The 16,608-nt window shown below is 41.4% G+C and overlaps 1 protein-coding gene across 1 annotated transcript; it reads left to right on the forward strand.

The window, feature by feature from the left end:
- The first annotated feature begins 12,046 nt into the window (after positions 1 to 12,046).
- On the forward strand, positions 12,047 to 16,489 carry LOC6533233 (POU domain protein CF1A). Its single transcript, XM_002093923.3, is given in 1 exon segment — positions 12,047 to 16,489. A coding segment is annotated over 1 exon segment (2,151 nt). The 5' UTR covers positions 12,047 to 12,776; the 3' UTR covers positions 14,928 to 16,489.
- Positions 16,490 to 16,608: the final 119 nt, after the last annotated feature.

Consider the following 16,608-nt stretch of genomic DNA (forward strand, 5'->3'; position numbering starts at 1 on the left):
CAAGCTCTCCCCAAATTAATTGCCGTGTGTGGGTTATTGTCATGGAATCAAACCAACAAAAAAAGGGGGACTGAAGGAAGTAATGAATCAATTATGTGGGTAACATACACGAAAATCAAGTATTTCAAACTAAAGTAAAGGAAAACAATGTCTTAATCTGTTATCGAAAGTTCCTTCAACCTGCCTTATATGCTATATAATAGCAGACAACCCAAATGTAATTCCCCCGTGCCCATTGAGCATTCGAAATTGCCTTCGTTATATGCACCAATTAGACAATAACTAATGAATTTATTGTGTGAGCGCCGCATTGTTTTGGATTAATCCACACAAACACAAAAATATATATATATAGAAATTATAATTGCATGTCAGCTAGCCAAGTTGATGGGTTTTCTCACCGTGATGAGTCCACTCCCCCTCCTCCTACACTTGCATGTGCTTTGGCAATTAAACAGCAATGGAAGCTTCTCTCTTTTTTAGTTTACCTCCTGTTAATTACTATATTTAAAGTTGGCAGGCATTACAAGAAGCTGAACAAATTAAAAGGAATGCAAAGTATTTATTGTTCAAAAGTCGCAATATAAAAAGAGCCGATCATAAATATTTGTTGATATGATTGAGTGTTGACAGCCGACAAATTGCCAAAAAAAAAAAAAAAAATTGAAGAAAAATCAATACATTTATTGTTATTATTGACTTGCCCAATTAGCAGGCCCGAGGCTTGGAAATTTTTACTATAATTCTACGATTCGCCCAGTTGTGCTTGTTAGCTTGTTGCTGGCTGTGTTCTTGTATTTGGCTTTGATCGTGAGCGGGTTTTCTAATTTGCCCCCGAAAAAACCAACGCAATTTTTCAGTGTTTTTGTTTGTGGTTTTCCTCCTCCGATTCGATTCAATCACGTGCAGTACTCAACAATAGATTCTCTGTCGTAAAACTTTTGAGCAGTTAACGATATTTTTTTTTTGGTTTTTTTTTTTCTGTCCGTCCCGCCTTAGCTGCAGGTGCAAACTGTACTCTAAGCCATGTTAATATGGCCGCCATGGCGAGGAGCCCACTGTGATTGTTGCTGTTGTTATTTGTTATAGCCACGAATGCGGCGAAGAGCAATAAAAACAAAGCGAACGGCAAATGGCCAACAACATTATACAATGTGGTTATGTACAGTAAAAGCGAATAAAAAGGAATTTGTTACATATTATTCTATGAGCCTAAGAGTGATTAGCCTTTTAATTTTAGATGTCTGGTGGGGTAATTATATTATTTTTATTAATAATTTTTATGGTCCACAATTATTTAGCTAAAATGTAAAACTTGTTGTGTAAACTATCAGTTTCTGAGCTGATATTTTGGATAAATATATGGGTTCCTATTACAGAGGCTTCACTGTATGTGAAAAGCACCAAAAGCTACTCACACACACGCAGTGCGGGGAGGCAGTGAACTCGCATGGCCGCCGCACGAATAACGTTTCGTGACAACCGCCAACAACAATTGAAGGTTGAAGTTACATTGCTAGTGCGTGTGTATCCATCTTTTCATGTGTGCGTGCAACGCCATTCGGGCGTACCAACAAAAAATTATATACACCTATATATATAAATATATATATAAATGAAACGGAGGCCACGCAGCAATTGGCCCCATCCACTTGCACCCATCCGTTCACCCACCCCAAAAACCACCTGCATCGCGGTGCCTTTTCGTTGTTGCTCGTTGCTGGTGCAACTCTTTAACTTCGTCTATATGCCTGATTATTAACATTATTAAGGCGAGTCGGCGGTGGTGGGCGGGGGACTTAATTTTCAATGCCTTCGTTTTGATTGAGGAAATCGGTTGTCGCATTGAAAATTCAGTGAAATTTTCGTTTTGGTTAAGGCCAAATGGGCGTCATTTGTATGCGATGGGTGCATTTTCTGAGCGGTATTCGCTCTCATATATTTAGGATTTAATTGAAGTGGGAAAGGAAAAAAACATGAGCTGCACACATTTGACGGATATTTACTTTTAAGTACTTACCAAGAAATTACCCACATAACTGCGTATGCAAAAATGCTTTAAAAGTGCATTGTAAATATAATTTTTGAAATTGTTTATTTTATAAAAATTGACCAAAAGCCAAGTAGAATTTCTACTTTAGAAAGAATTGAGAATAACAGAGGAGTATATTTGATATATGCTACTTCATTAACTTAAAACAAAAGACTTAGGCAACGAACTTGTTATTGAAAAAGGTTTTTGATGTTTGTGCTGCTGCTAGATGAATATTTAGAGCAAATGCGTTGGGCAATAAACTTGTTTGTCATCAGGCTGAAATTGTTGATCAACTGCGTTTGGGGCCTGATTAACCAGGTGGTAAACCGTAGGGGATCCGATCCCGCCGAGATGTCTGTCAACGCAGACACAAAATACGGGGGCTATAAAATTAGTTGATGCTGTTGGCTGCCGTTTTTTATGGCGTTTCTTCTACGATTTTAAAACGTAGCCTCTTTTGTCCGATTTCGAGAGCCTCATCTAGTGTGTGTGTGTGTGTGTGTGCTGGTATGTCAGGTCGTTTCCTTCGACAATATTTTCAAATTAACAACATTAACAGAGACCTTTTAATTAAGTTTCTTCTGTGTCTCCCTGGCATTGGGAAACTTTATCGATTTCTGTCGTTGATCGGTCGCCGAGCATCGGTTTGGTTTGGTTTCAAGTTATTTTTTTTTTTTGGAGACACATGTGAAAGCTTTCTGTTACAAATCGGCTAAAACGACCATCAGGTGCCAGACCGTCTTAACTGCCTTTGTAGCTTTCGCTCGTTATCGGTCTGACCTCTTCTTTGGGTTTGGTCATTTTAATGGTCGCAGCTAGCAGCGACGCACACAAATCCAAAGAAAAAAAAAAATCGCTCCCATGATTGTCGCCAAAGTGTTTTCGTATCATACATCGCATACGTGATAGTTGTTGTATTTCTAGCTTGTTTTGTGCTCTGATACGAAACAACAAAACAAAAACAAAAAGTCGCCAACAGAAAGAGAAAAAACTCTTCTGATACCTATCAAGTTATCCATCAAGTATTGCCTCCTCGGTTTGTCTTTTTCTCCCGCCCCATACAAGTGAATAAATATCCAGTGTGTGTGTCTTAGGCGCTTAAAGCTTTTTAAGGGTTTTTAAGATTTTTATCTAACAAACTCGCTGTGCATACTTAATTATGTATTTTGAAATGTGAGACAGGTTGGCAAGGCATCGCAGCCGGTATCTGTACGTTTGTATATTTAGATATGGAACGGCACAACTATTTCTGAAGACTGGGTCCCGAGCTACTGGCGTTGACAACTGGCGGATAGCAGGTGCAGTACAGTTTCCAGATTAAGATTCCAGATTGCCTCTGACGTTTTCTTAAAGGTTACAGAATGTCAGGAGGTAAAGGGTAGAAAACACTTGATTTACATATGATTTTGTGCTATTTGTTTAACTAGGGAATTAAATAAGGATTTATTAAAGTAAGTATTTGTAACCCAATTAAACATTTGTATATGATTATTGTTGAATTTGATATCAATTAATATTGTTTTTATTTTATATAGTTTTTATTTTACCTAATTTTAAAAAAAACTTAAAAATTTGATGTAAAACTATTTTTTATGCATTTCTGAGCCTACCTTGTAATAAGTTGGTTAAATTCATCAGTAATTCCGCTTACTTATCGCACTCATCGGTGCAACCCGGTTTTCTGAGCTTCACTTATGAGTTAATTTACAAAACGTAAGCCACTGCAGCTGGATGCAGGAGGACTTCCCCGCTGCGTATGCGTAATGCATATAATTTGCAACCTTACCGCATAAGAAAAACCCACCGAAACGAGGGCTCAAAGAGCAAATGCCTGGGGCCTTCAAATAAAGTTGTGAAGTAGCGCTGGCGTATAAATAACCAGTCGATTCTATTGATTAAAATCAAAAATGGTATTTTTACATCTCCATGTAACATACGAATGCCTAGCCAGAAGCGAGGGAGATGCCGATCCGATATCGGGGCATAACTATGTGCCAGACCATTTCATTTTTCAACAATTGGCCAAAACTACGCCTCAATAACCAAAACGGGGCGTGTGCTGCCACAAAAGTAATGAGCAGTTGGCCACGCGCGCTCCCAGTCAAATAAAAAAAGGGGGAAAAAACATTACCCGCAGGCGAACGAAAACATAAAAAACTGCAGAAGGATGCAGCGAGAAGTGGAGTCGCTTTGCCTCGGCCTGCACTCGAGCCTATAATTATAATTGAAATAAATTGATTTATTTGCTCAATATCGAACTCTCCTTCGACTCTGGCTGGAACTCTATGCCAAAACGCATAAAACCATAAAGAAAAATGGCAACAATACAATTCATGGCAACACTGCGCTCTTTGTTGTTGTGCATGGTCGTGTATATGTGCTTAATTGTTGTTATTGGTTTTTCGTTTAGGTCTGGCCACAGCAACAAACCAAAAACAAAAAAATAACAAAAAATATGTATGCCGCTGGCCAAAGTTGTTGCCAAAGTCCGGGCCCAACTGCAATGACGATGACGACGTCGATAAGGTCATGAGCAAGTGTCATTGCAGCGCATAAATTATTTCAGGGGGTAAGGATTGGTAAATAAATAAGCTTCGTACAGGTTGCCTACAATCGCTGCAAACATTTTTGAAAAAGGGGCATAATAGATGGTGTTTTTATAGAGGAAGTTTCTAAGAAAAATAGCACAAATAAATCTTGAGGTTACAAATTGGGAGTAGACCGAAAATAGAAATCTTTCCACTTATCTTAAGGTAATTAAAAATCTTTTTGTATGAATGCCATTAATAGCCATAATCCATAATCTGTATGTAAGAAATTGAAATAATTCGAATCATGTATACATGTAATGTGGGGTCAAAACAAATCAATCGCATAATTTCAAAGGGTTTTTATTATGTTATTACCCAAAGCGAAGTTAAAATTCCTAGCCTGCGACAGTCTTCAACTTTAAAGCCCCTTCTAAACGCCTTGTTTGACTTGGCCAAAAGCGAAGCGCCTCCGCTCAACGGCCATTATATCTTATCATTAAAATATTTTTACGCCGCTTTAAATTATTATACAAAGAGGTACAAACAACAGGGAAATGTGAACGTTTGCTGGCTACTGTTAAATGAGCACGTTGGGCCTGGTCAGCCGTGTCCGGGGCACTCCTCTTTGGGGCTGGCTTCTAACAACACTTACAAGTGCTGGAACTACATAATCTAAAAGCAGAAATAAATGCTGAAAAGCAGAAGCAACCGCAGTAGAAGCAGCAGCAGCAGCAGCAATAATAAAATTGAAACTGATCGCATTTCAGAATGCTCGGCACGTCGCGCAGTTTATTAAAATAACTTGGCTAGAGGGACGCACAGGAATGGCGGGATATTGGGAGAGCTCGGGGTACCATCACCTGCTATATGGGGGAAAGAAAAATTAGTTTAATCATAAAAATGCTCGACATCGATGGCAGCAGCAGCAGCAAAAGCAGAAGAAGACAACTCTTTGGGGGCAGCTACCTGTTTTGAGCAAGAAGATGACTTCAATTAAAAGCTTTTAACAATATCACGTACGGCAAATCGCATGGGACGCGGGGGGTTTGAGAGTCTGATTACATCACAGTCCTGTGGCGGTCTCAATGGAAGAAAGAGTACTCCTTTTCTTTACTTTTTGCGTTTTATTTTGCCTTACTTTTTTTGGTCGGTTATCAGGTGTAAAGCATCGCTCTCAAAGCGGTTTCAATGAAAACGCGTTTGTGTCCGAAGTCTTTTGATTTTCGCCACATCTCTGGAGGATAGTGTGGTTCAGTAGATACCATCGCCGGCTGAGCTTTTCTGCACGTGCTATATCCACCTCCGTCAGCCGCCCGCAGATCAAAGAACTCCTGACCACAACTCCCGACCAAAAAAAAAAAAAAAATACAAAAGTCGAGCATGTCACGTCAGGGCGTCAAGTCTTTGTCGGCACAACGTTGTTTTTTTTTAAAGTTTTTCGCTCCTGTCACTGTCAGCTAAAGTTAATAACAATAACAGTAACAGTATAAGCAATTTCGCTGGCAGCGGCGAAAAAACACAGTATTCGGCGCATGCGCAACTTTCGGGCGTTTTTCGGCAATCGTTTCGATTATAAAAATTTCATTTATGCCTTATGGGCGATTTGCAATTTCTGCGCAATTTGCTTCGGCGTGGCGCGTGCGACTTACGTAATAAAAATGGCACTTATGTTTCAATTAAATGGTATTTATTCAGACTTGTAAATAACTACTGAAATTACATAATATTGAAGGAAGTTTTGATGATTTTTTGCATGATTTAAATGGCAAATGGAAACTATAAAAGTATAACTGAGTTACATTCTTAAAGAAATAATTTAATATAATTGAAAAACTATAAAATACAAAGTGGAAACAATCTTGAATTTTTTCGAGCGAAACTTTTCAATTTGCAATTTTTATGGCAAGGTCAGAGGAAACTCACCACGAACTGTCGTAAAACCCACCCCTTGGGCAGATGGTTGGTGGAAAGGCTAAGTCTGGGGTTAGAAGGGTTCACTTCCGCTTCCTATAAGAACCGAAAACACTAAGAACTCGAAGCATAAAAACAATTGGACGAGTTGATTGGCCTTTGATGTGTCAGGAGGCATTTGGTGTGCCTGGAAAAAAGTGTCAGTCGGAAAATGTGTGCCACTGTTTTTGTCGCTAATGATATGCACCCCTGGGCCTAAAAGGCCACGACCCCTTCAAATGCGATGGATATCGTTTGACGCAATCGTTGTTTTTTTTGTATTTTTCAGTTTTTCGAAGGAAACCAGCGAACATGCGTGCCGTAGTTGTGCCATAGTTTGCAAGCTTGGGTTCTGTTTGAAGTCGCAGTCACCTGGGCACAGGAAAAGGAAGAGTTGGAGAACGCGTTGCCCTTTTGACTGCATTATGCAAATGTTCAATGAAAAGAGATTTTTATTGACATATGTTTTTCCCTTTTGCCGCGCGGCTTGTATGTATTTCGTTGAATTTCCTGTCGCCACTGTCGGTGGGTGTGAACAGAGTTTTAATTTTCATACATTTTCCATTTTCCAGCCATCATTCTTGGGTTGGGTTTTCAGTGACTGAGTGCTTTGGCTTGCATTTCGAACCGATTGAAAGTGAGAGGACAGCATAGCACACAAAAGTGAAGTTTATGGAGATTTAACGCCTTAATGAATTATGCATTTTTCTAGATTTTCTCTTTTGCTGGAGTTTTTCCAAATGATGAAACCAAAATCAAAACTATTAAAGTCAGATCTTGAAAGTGAGTTAAACAGATGCAAGTTTTGGCTTTTAAAAGGAAAATTATGTTGATTTTATGATGTAAACATATATAGTTTTAATGATGGTTAATATTTTTTATAACTACTAATTTTTTTCTCAGCAAGTTTATTGCTTAAATGTAAAAGTCATTATATCTGCATTGTGAGTTGTAAAATTAAAGTGTTTCAAAACAAAGCGAGAGGATTTAACATTTATCAAAGTTCATAATTATATAAAAATTAATTAATAAAAATATTTTGTTATTGATGTTTCTATATAATAGTTTACTATATGATATATTTTATGTTAAAATTGGTATTGCATTGGTATTGGTGCTGTTAAATTCAACTAAGTAAGCTTAAGGACAAGTTGAACTGTTCTTCTTTAATCGGCTTTATCATAACCTACTTAACTACTTAACAAGCGTTGAGAGCATAGCTTACCCCACATAAAGGCAACGAAAAAAAGTGGGAAAAAAAATTGTGTCCAGGTGTTGCAACGCTTTTTCGTACCTCCTCTATGGCGTTCGCCAATAATTCACGACCCTGACGGGTTCGCTCTGCCTATGGGACGTGTCACATCGCCGCAGAGATAAATTAGTTAATAAATAAAAGGGAAAAAATGCTAACTAATTTGCATATTTGCCCTTTGCGCGGTCTCATTGACAGTTGGGCGACGGGCGTCGGGCTTCAATGCCAAAAGCCAATGAGGCGCACCAAAAATGCATTTAAACCGAAAACGGGGCGATGGGTCGTTCTTCTACCCTTTTCGACTACAATTGCCATTTTGTGCTCTGTTCGCATTTTTAGTTTACTTTTTTTTTATGTTGGTACTTTTTGGCGGGACGCAGAAATTTCCTATTTTTACTGCGCTAATTTGCATATGACAGCAAGGATGTGCGTGTGTGTGTGTGTGCTGGAATTTTGGCAAACTCTACTTCTGAATCGTCCTGCCAGCTTGTCTCGCCTCGTGGGTAGCGAAAGTGAAAGGATTCGGGCCAAAGGCCGAAGACCCAAAGGATAAACGAACTGCCCTGATTGCATACCAGAGACTTTTTTAACGGCCGCTGCATGCAAAATTGCAAAAACTCAAATTGCAAGAGGGCCACAACGCAAGAAAAATGATAAATGACTGGGTTGCATCCACGGGAGATTCGGATTCGGATTTGCCTATATGCAATTTGCCTACACGGATAGATAGTTGACCTTGCCGAAAAGCGTAATAAAGGGTTGCTCAAGGGTTGTCTTCTGCGGCGGCCTCGTCTTCAGGACTTCCTTCCACCATCCTGTTGTTTTCTTAAGTGCTTCTCTGTCTCTGTGTTTTTTTTTGGCGCGCAAAAAATAATCGAGAGTTGGGCATATGGTAACGAGTTGTCCGAGCCGAGGCTTCTTTTTTACGCAAATGGATTGCAGCTGATGATGATGCCTTCGATGTGTCTCTCTAATGAAACGTTTGTTTGCAAATGAGCAAAATAGATAGATCCGGAAATGAGGTTGGGGTGAAAAGGGGTTTGGGAAGGGGTTGGGAAGATGATGCTGGGATTATTTGCATGAAATTTACTTTGAAGATGATGTAGGTAGGACAAGGTAAGGATCAATTGAATGCCAGACTTTTAATCGATTCTCCTTGGGTTACCTCTAAAATCAACTGGCGTTCCAAAGGAGATTATATTATCTGTTTATAATTGGAGGGCATCATGTTTCAAATGCTTAGATAGCTTTTGCATTTGCCGTATACTTAAATGTATATTAGCAAACTAAAGCTACTTTACTTGTTCATCGCTTTTATTAATTTGCCTTATTAAATGTAGAGTTACGACTAACACTTAAAAATATATACATACGCCCACTCGCCGACTTCATTTAACTTTTGGCACATCCAATGAAATAATGCTCTTCATACCCAAAATCCTGTTCGAATGCATTAAATACAGCTTAAGCGAATAAAATTACTTTGCATTTGCCACAAATTAGTCGACGTGTTTTATTTCCCCCCACAAATATAGAGATTCGCATATTTATCGAGTGTGTGAGTGTGCATTAATTGTATTGCGCGATAAACAAAGCGATCAAAAGCAGACCAGTTTATATGTCTTGATTCGGAAATTATGGCACTTTAATTACCAAAGCAGACGTTGAGGTTTTCGGCTCTCGCTCGCACTCGTTGTGCCGAGATGGCAAATTAATGCAAAATAAGAAAGAAAATTATGCTAATAATTATAAACAAGTGCGCCCCGAAAACGAGGTGTGAGATAGAGACAGCCAGCCCGAGAAGAGGGAGACGGGTAGATGATACAAGTAGATGGCCATATAAAAATGCAGCCGAAATGCTAATCGAGCTCATTATCATCCAAATCAACGGCGCCGTGGTCTTCCATTCATAAACGCAGCGCTTAGTTGTACATACATATATTTGTATATTTTTCATCCTCATTTTTTTACGAACGTATCGTTTTTTATTTACTCGCATGCGGCGCATAATTATGCAACAAGTCCTTTGCTGGCCACAAAAACCAAAAACGCGGCGCGTGCGCATTTAGCATATGGACAAAAAAAAAAAAAACGAAAAGACTGAAAAAAGTGACAGAATCACCGAGGGAGGATGGCCAGCAGAAACAGGATTTTTTCCTTCGCTTCGACATTTGAAATTTAAATACCAGCGTTTTTTTCGTTTTTGTATTTTTACTCACTCGCTGTTGTTATTTAGCGCCGCCACCTAATTATCATGTAAATTTTTGTCTAAGAACCAACAATGACTGTGACTTTATTTTGTCACTGAGTTCTTTTTTTTTTTTTTGGGCTGCGCAAACGGTTGGCTTATTAATTATGCCCAAGTGCGTGGCCAAAGGATATGGTCATGGAATAAAAAAAAAAACAAAGTCAACAAATTTCATGCAAATACGCTTGAACTTGTCTGGCTTGCGTCTGCTCGGCTGGATGACCTTAGTTTGCATAATTTTTTGATTGAGCTCTTGACCTGCCTCAAAAGGGGTCTGCAACTATGCTAAGCATTTTGTGGTGGGTGTTGATGGGATTCTTAGTGAAATTATGTGTGCCACGACTCATTAAAAAAAAGGTTGGTTTTTTGTAGCTTTGAACATTTTGTGCATTAATTTAGGGGAAATTGTGGAATAAAACAAAGTAATTTTTCTCTCTTTTAGAAAAGCAAGCTATTATATGTCTACATTTTTATATGCATTTTACTGCAATTGGCTGCCAAAGAGAAATAGATTTCCGTTGATTGTTTAAAGAGTTTCATTCATTCATTGTCTTAGGAAACATTAACTCTTTCGTATATTTTCCATTCGATTCTTCGCATTGTCCCCCAAACGCTCCACTAAATCAAAAAACTTTAAAACACAAAAGTCGGTATTCCAATGATAACTTTAACGATGGCAATTCCTTTAGCTATGCAAATGATTTGCATGAATTTCGCAAAACTGGCCATAGAATCAATGAAACAGACGGATGAAGTGAATCAATATCTTTTGTACAGGAAACATAATTTAACTGTAAACTAGTCAAAACACAGTCACAAACACAAAGAGCCAAAGAAAGATATCAAAGTGCAAAAGAAAGGTATATATTTTATGTAGGCAAGCAAACGAAACTTATATGCATATGAAAAGGAAAACGATAACAAATTCACCGGTAATATGGTTGCTTTTCCAACTCAAAATTTCAAATACTAATTCAGAAACTGCCCAATAGGCTTATTTTAACAAAACTCCACTTCTTTAAAATTATATTGATAAGAAACTGATAACTTATAAACCAATATTTTCTTTTTAACACATTGCTTGAACATTTAATGGAGCACGTTCGATGTTAATAGCAAATATTTTCAACAGAATTCGCAGAAAATTTAATTGTGCAGATTTAGGTATAATATATAAATAATGATAATCAAATATTATTTTGGCAATAAGTTTATGTACTATGGCTAGGCACTCTTTTTGTATGATATTGAATAGATTTTAAAAGCACACTGATAAACAGGTAAATATTTAAACAGTTTATTTGCTTAATTTCTTTTCTTGGTAAAATGCGTGAAATGTTAGTAATATGTTCTTCCAATCGCAATGGCAACACACCAAATATTCCCCCTGCCAAACACACACAAACACACAGACACACACACACTCACAAAGCTGGAGGAAAAGTTGTCTGGCCAAGGAGCTGCAAGGAACTGAAACAAAGCTCCCCGCATGGGAGAGAGAAGTCCTGTACGGAAAAGCTCTAGCTCCAGCTCCAGCTCCAGTTTCAGCTCCAACTGGGAGATGGCACTGCCATGTAATCCCGGTTCCCGATAGCTGGACACCAAGAAATCGAGAGATGCGCCGTCGCCGTTCGTATTGTCTCTCGCCCTCTCTCGCTCGCACTGGGCGCTGGGCAATTAAAAATGTCACTCTGCATGGGAATGCATTGAGGGAACTTCGTAGTGCCGGCTCTACGTATGATTTTTTTTCAGCTCTTGGTATTTTTTTTTTGGTTTTGGGGGCGTAACGCTGGAATACAGCGAACCCAATAGAGCGCAAGTCTCACTTCCAGTTGCTTGGCTGAGCGTCTGTCTCGCTTGTCGCACCAATGGCGGTGCTGCTCGCACCCATGGAACGCTGGAAGGCCAGCGAACAAACTGGTTTCGCTCGCCGGGGTGTGTGTGCGTACGGCGTTCGTTGGTGTGCGTAAACGTATCTGTGTGACGTACCGCCGAGCGTCGAGAGCGCTCAACGTAGAGCTGCGGTGCGAGACATGACGTTAGTTCACTTCGATAGCTCTACGAGTCTGCACGTGAATTTTCCCTGGGCTCTCGGCTGTCTTGACTGCTCATAACAAATCTCACAACACACAATCTCAAATCTCAATCGGCATCGGCATCGAATCCGGTCAACCAACCAACCAACCCAGTAGAAACACACATTCGAAATCTCAATCTGTATCTGCATCTGCATCTGAATCACAGAGTTCTGCGTTCTGACCACTGAGTTCTATCGTTGAGTTAAAGCGAAAAATCGCCAAACACAAAAAGTGCCAAGTGTTAGAAGTGCTAAATGAAATTCGAAATAAAAAAAAAATCTCTAAATAAATAACCAAATAAAACGCAGTTAGCCCAACACGCTAGTCAAGCTAAGCAAACGTGTGAAACCCAAGCAAATTGCCGTCGGATTTTTTACTTAATTCAAAGCTGAAATAAACTTGTTGAGCGCGCTCGAGGGCCACGCCCCCCCAAAAAAACAAACCGTCGATCCCCAAAAAGAAAAAAAAACGAAAAACAAAATAAACGATATAGAATATTTTTGCGCCTGCCACGTTGCCCGTAAAAGACGTCAAGACGGTTGCCTCACGGTTTGAGTGGAATGAGCATAGGGACCCTGGTCTTCCTTTCGATCGATCGGTGTACAAAGTCGTTAAACTGAGCCCCAACTTGGAGCCCTACCCCGCCAGCGTGGAGGGCCTGAACAGCCCCAGAGCGGTGGGGATGGCCGCGACCTCGTACATGACGCCGCCGAGCGGTGATCTGGACATGGCCCTCGGAGGCGGTGGCTATCACACCTCGTCGCCGCGTTCGGCCGCGGATGCCGGTGAGATGAAGTACATGCAGCACCATCATCATCATCATGCCGCTGCCGCGGCAGCTGCCCACCATCAGTTGCCCTCATCGCCATCGCCCAATGGCCAGGGCAATGGTGGCGGCCTGGGACTGGGTCCCGGTTCCGGTTTGGGCTCATGGAGTGCCCTGCATCCGGATCCGTGGATGCAAACGCATCATACGCATCATCTGCCCGCCGCTGCTGCCGTTGCCTCGGCCGCCGATACCGTTAAGCAGGAGATGTCGCATCTCTCGCAACAGACGCGCATCCAACAGGGCATGGCCTCGCCCCATGCCGCCTGGCACGCCCCCCATGCGGGACACTATGCGCCCACGGGCGGATCACCGTTGCAGTACCATCATGCCATGAACGGAATGCTCCATCATCCGGCCCATGCGGCCGCAGCGGCCCATCATCAGAGTGTGGCGCCACTGCATCATGCGCTGCGCGGTGAATCGCCACAGCTGCACATACATCATCACATGGGCGGCGGCGATCGGGATGCCATAAGCGGCGGCGAGGAGGACACCCCCACGTCCGATGATCTGGAGGCCTTTGCCAAGCAGTTCAAGCAGCGACGCATCAAGCTGGGCTTCACCCAGGCCGATGTGGGCCTGGCACTGGGCACACTCTATGGCAATGTGTTCTCGCAGACGACCATCTGCCGATTTGAGGCACTGCAGCTGAGCTTCAAGAACATGTGCAAGCTGAAGCCGCTGCTGCAAAAGTGGCTGGAGGAGGCGGACTCCACAACGGGCTCACCCACGTCCATTGACAAGATCGCCGCTCAGGGGCGTAAGCGCAAGAAACGCACCAGCATCGAGGTGAGCGTGAAGGGGGCACTGGAACAGCATTTCCACAAGCAGCCGAAGCCATCCGCCCAGGAGATAACCTCGCTGGCCGACTCCTTGCAGCTGGAGAAGGAGGTGGTGCGCGTCTGGTTCTGCAATCGGCGGCAAAAGGAGAAGCGCATGACGCCGCCAAATACGCTCGGCGGCGACATGATGGACGGCATGCCGCCGGGCCATATGCATCACGGTGGCTATCATCCGCATCACGATATGCACGGCAGTCCGATGGGCACACACTCCCACTCGCATAGTCCGCCGATGCTGAGTCCACAGAATATGCAATCGTCGGCGGTAGCGGCGCATCAGTTGGCGGCCCACTAGCAATCAGAAATCCAGGAGTCGAACTCAGCTGCAGCTGCGTCCACTCCTGCATCCCTCAATAGTCTAAGCCAGCAGCAACAGCAGCAGCAGCAGCAGCAGCAACAGCAACAGCAGCAGCAGCAGCAACACCAGCAACAGCAGCAACATCAGCAGCAGCACACACCGAATACGCCATCCTCCAGTGCGGGATCATCGGCTACGATGACCAGCCAGGTGATGTCGCCGCAGAGTCCGCTGGGCAGCTCCTCCGCTGGCAATCAGGCTAACAATAATAACAACAATAGCAGCACCAACAACAACAATAATAATAACAACAACAACAACAACGAGGAGCAAGTCAAACACCACCAGCAGCAACAGCAACAACAGCAGGCATCCAGCATAGCAGCCGCTGCAGCAGCCGCCATGTACATGGATCCCATGCGCTACCAGCATCCGCACCACCCGCATCCGCATCCGCACCAGCATCCGCACCTGAATCCCGCCCACCATCCGCACCTGTTCCACACCAGCGATCAGCTGCAGCACTCGCAGCAGCAGACCGTCGGCGGCACCAGCAGCAATTCCCAACTGTCACCGGGTGCCGGCAGCAACAGTGGCCTGCCGCTGCAGCCGCCCAGCTCCGCCTCGCCGGCCGGATCCGCATCCTCGGTGCTCGGTGGCCATCTCAATTTGAATCCGCTGCACCAGCACCATCACTATCAGCACCACCATCACCAGCAGCACCACCACCATCAGCAGCAGCAGCAGCAGCTGCACGCCCGCCGCCTCTTCGAGTTGAGTCTGCAGTTTGGAGCGGCGGCGGCACCGGGAGCGGTACGGCACTTCAACAGCTTTGGCGGGGCGGGCGGTGCGGGTGGGGAATAGCATTCGTCGGCCGCCTGGTTCGGCTATGAGTCCTCCTAGGATTCGGCGTCGAACGGGTGGCCGCAATTCAAGCGGGAGCAGCCCTAGAATCGTACAGTCGAACTTCTCTAACGCGAACTCAGTTGGTTCGATTTGCATGTTCCCAGAAGTAGCTATCTAAAATTTGACTAGCTATGAACATTTTTGAATACTTTGTAAGTCGAAAGAATATTTTTGGAATTTTTCCATAACTCAATTTAAAATTTTTGCGGTGTTTTGCATTATTTTTTGAAATTCCGAAATCTTTAAATCAGCTACTAAATTTGGCGTCGGAAAAACATTATTTAAAATATGTATAATTAAACAAAATTTTAACTATTTTGACCATTTTGAGATCCACGTTAGACAAGCTCGACTGTATGCAGATCTTTAAAGAATAGAAATAAGATGAGGTCCGTCGATGAGGTTGAGAAATCATCTTTTTTACCAGTGCATTAATCTGTGTTAAACTTCAGCTTAAATAGGAGCAGGGAGTGGAGGAGATGGGGAGGCTGCCATCCACCAATTTTAGTTTGTTTTAAAGTTTGAAAAACTTGCTTAAATTAAATCAAATTAACTAAATTAAAATGTAAACGAAAATTTCCTTTGTATAAAAGCGAAAGAAACACGCAATTCAAATCAAACGTGAAACCAAGTGATGTTGTTTTAACCTAAAAACTAAATGCTAAAAAATTAAACTAAATGAAACAAAAACAGAATAAAAACTAGTTAAAAGTGCGACCCAAGTGTTAAAGAAACCAAAAAATGAAAGACAAGCAAAGAAAACAAATTCCTCAGCTGCTCTCCATAAGCAAGGTAAATGTTTCCATGCCCAAAAGTCCACAAAAATATTTTTTCGTTCAACACTTTGTCGCCGTTTAGATCAAGTAAAAAAGGCTCAATAAAAATGAAGGCAGCAGCAGTAGGAGAACTCGGTGGGTTCTAGATAGGGTTTTAGGTTCTTAAGCAAGCCGTGTTTATATATATTATATATATATAGCCAGTAGATTGTACTCTAAAAAAATCCATAAACAAACAGAAAGTAAAACAGAAAACGAAAAACGTAGAATTTAACGCGCGGCGAAGTAAACAAAAATACGAGATGAAGGTGGATTAAGTAAAATATGAGAAAAAAAAACCCAAAACATCTGTAAATAAAAAACTTACAGTTAAGTCATATTTTTTAGCTTTAAATGCAATTGTAGATTTTTTAATAAGCCCCCTTAAGAAAAAAATCATAAAAATACAACCACAAGCGAAAAAAAATTAAACAACATTTACAAAATATAAATTTTAATTTTTAGGCGGTAATTTTTAATGAATAGGCACGTGAAGTTTAGTTACTTAGTACTGTACTTTCTATATAAGCAAGGAAATCGAATGGAAAACGAAAAAGAAATATAGCTAAATCTTAAAATTTAAACAAAACCAATAATAATCAAATACCACAAATGCTAAATTGTAATATATTAATTGATGTACATTAAAACAAAAGGCAAACTAAATGCTAAACAACAAACTTGAAATTATTTCAACAACAAAAATAAACGAAAATTGTGTAAAAAAATCCTCTTTGTGTTTTTTGATATACGTTTACATTTTAGTCAACCTTTTCTATTTTCTTATATGCAAACAAAAAAAAAAAGGGATATCGAACCCTATC

The sequence above is a fragment of the Drosophila yakuba genome, chromosome 3L (genome assembly GCF_016746365.2).
Source record: "Drosophila yakuba strain Tai18E2 chromosome 3L, Prin_Dyak_Tai18E2_2.1, whole genome shotgun sequence".
NCBI lineage: Eukaryota > Metazoa > Arthropoda > Insecta > Diptera > Drosophilidae > Drosophila > Drosophila yakuba.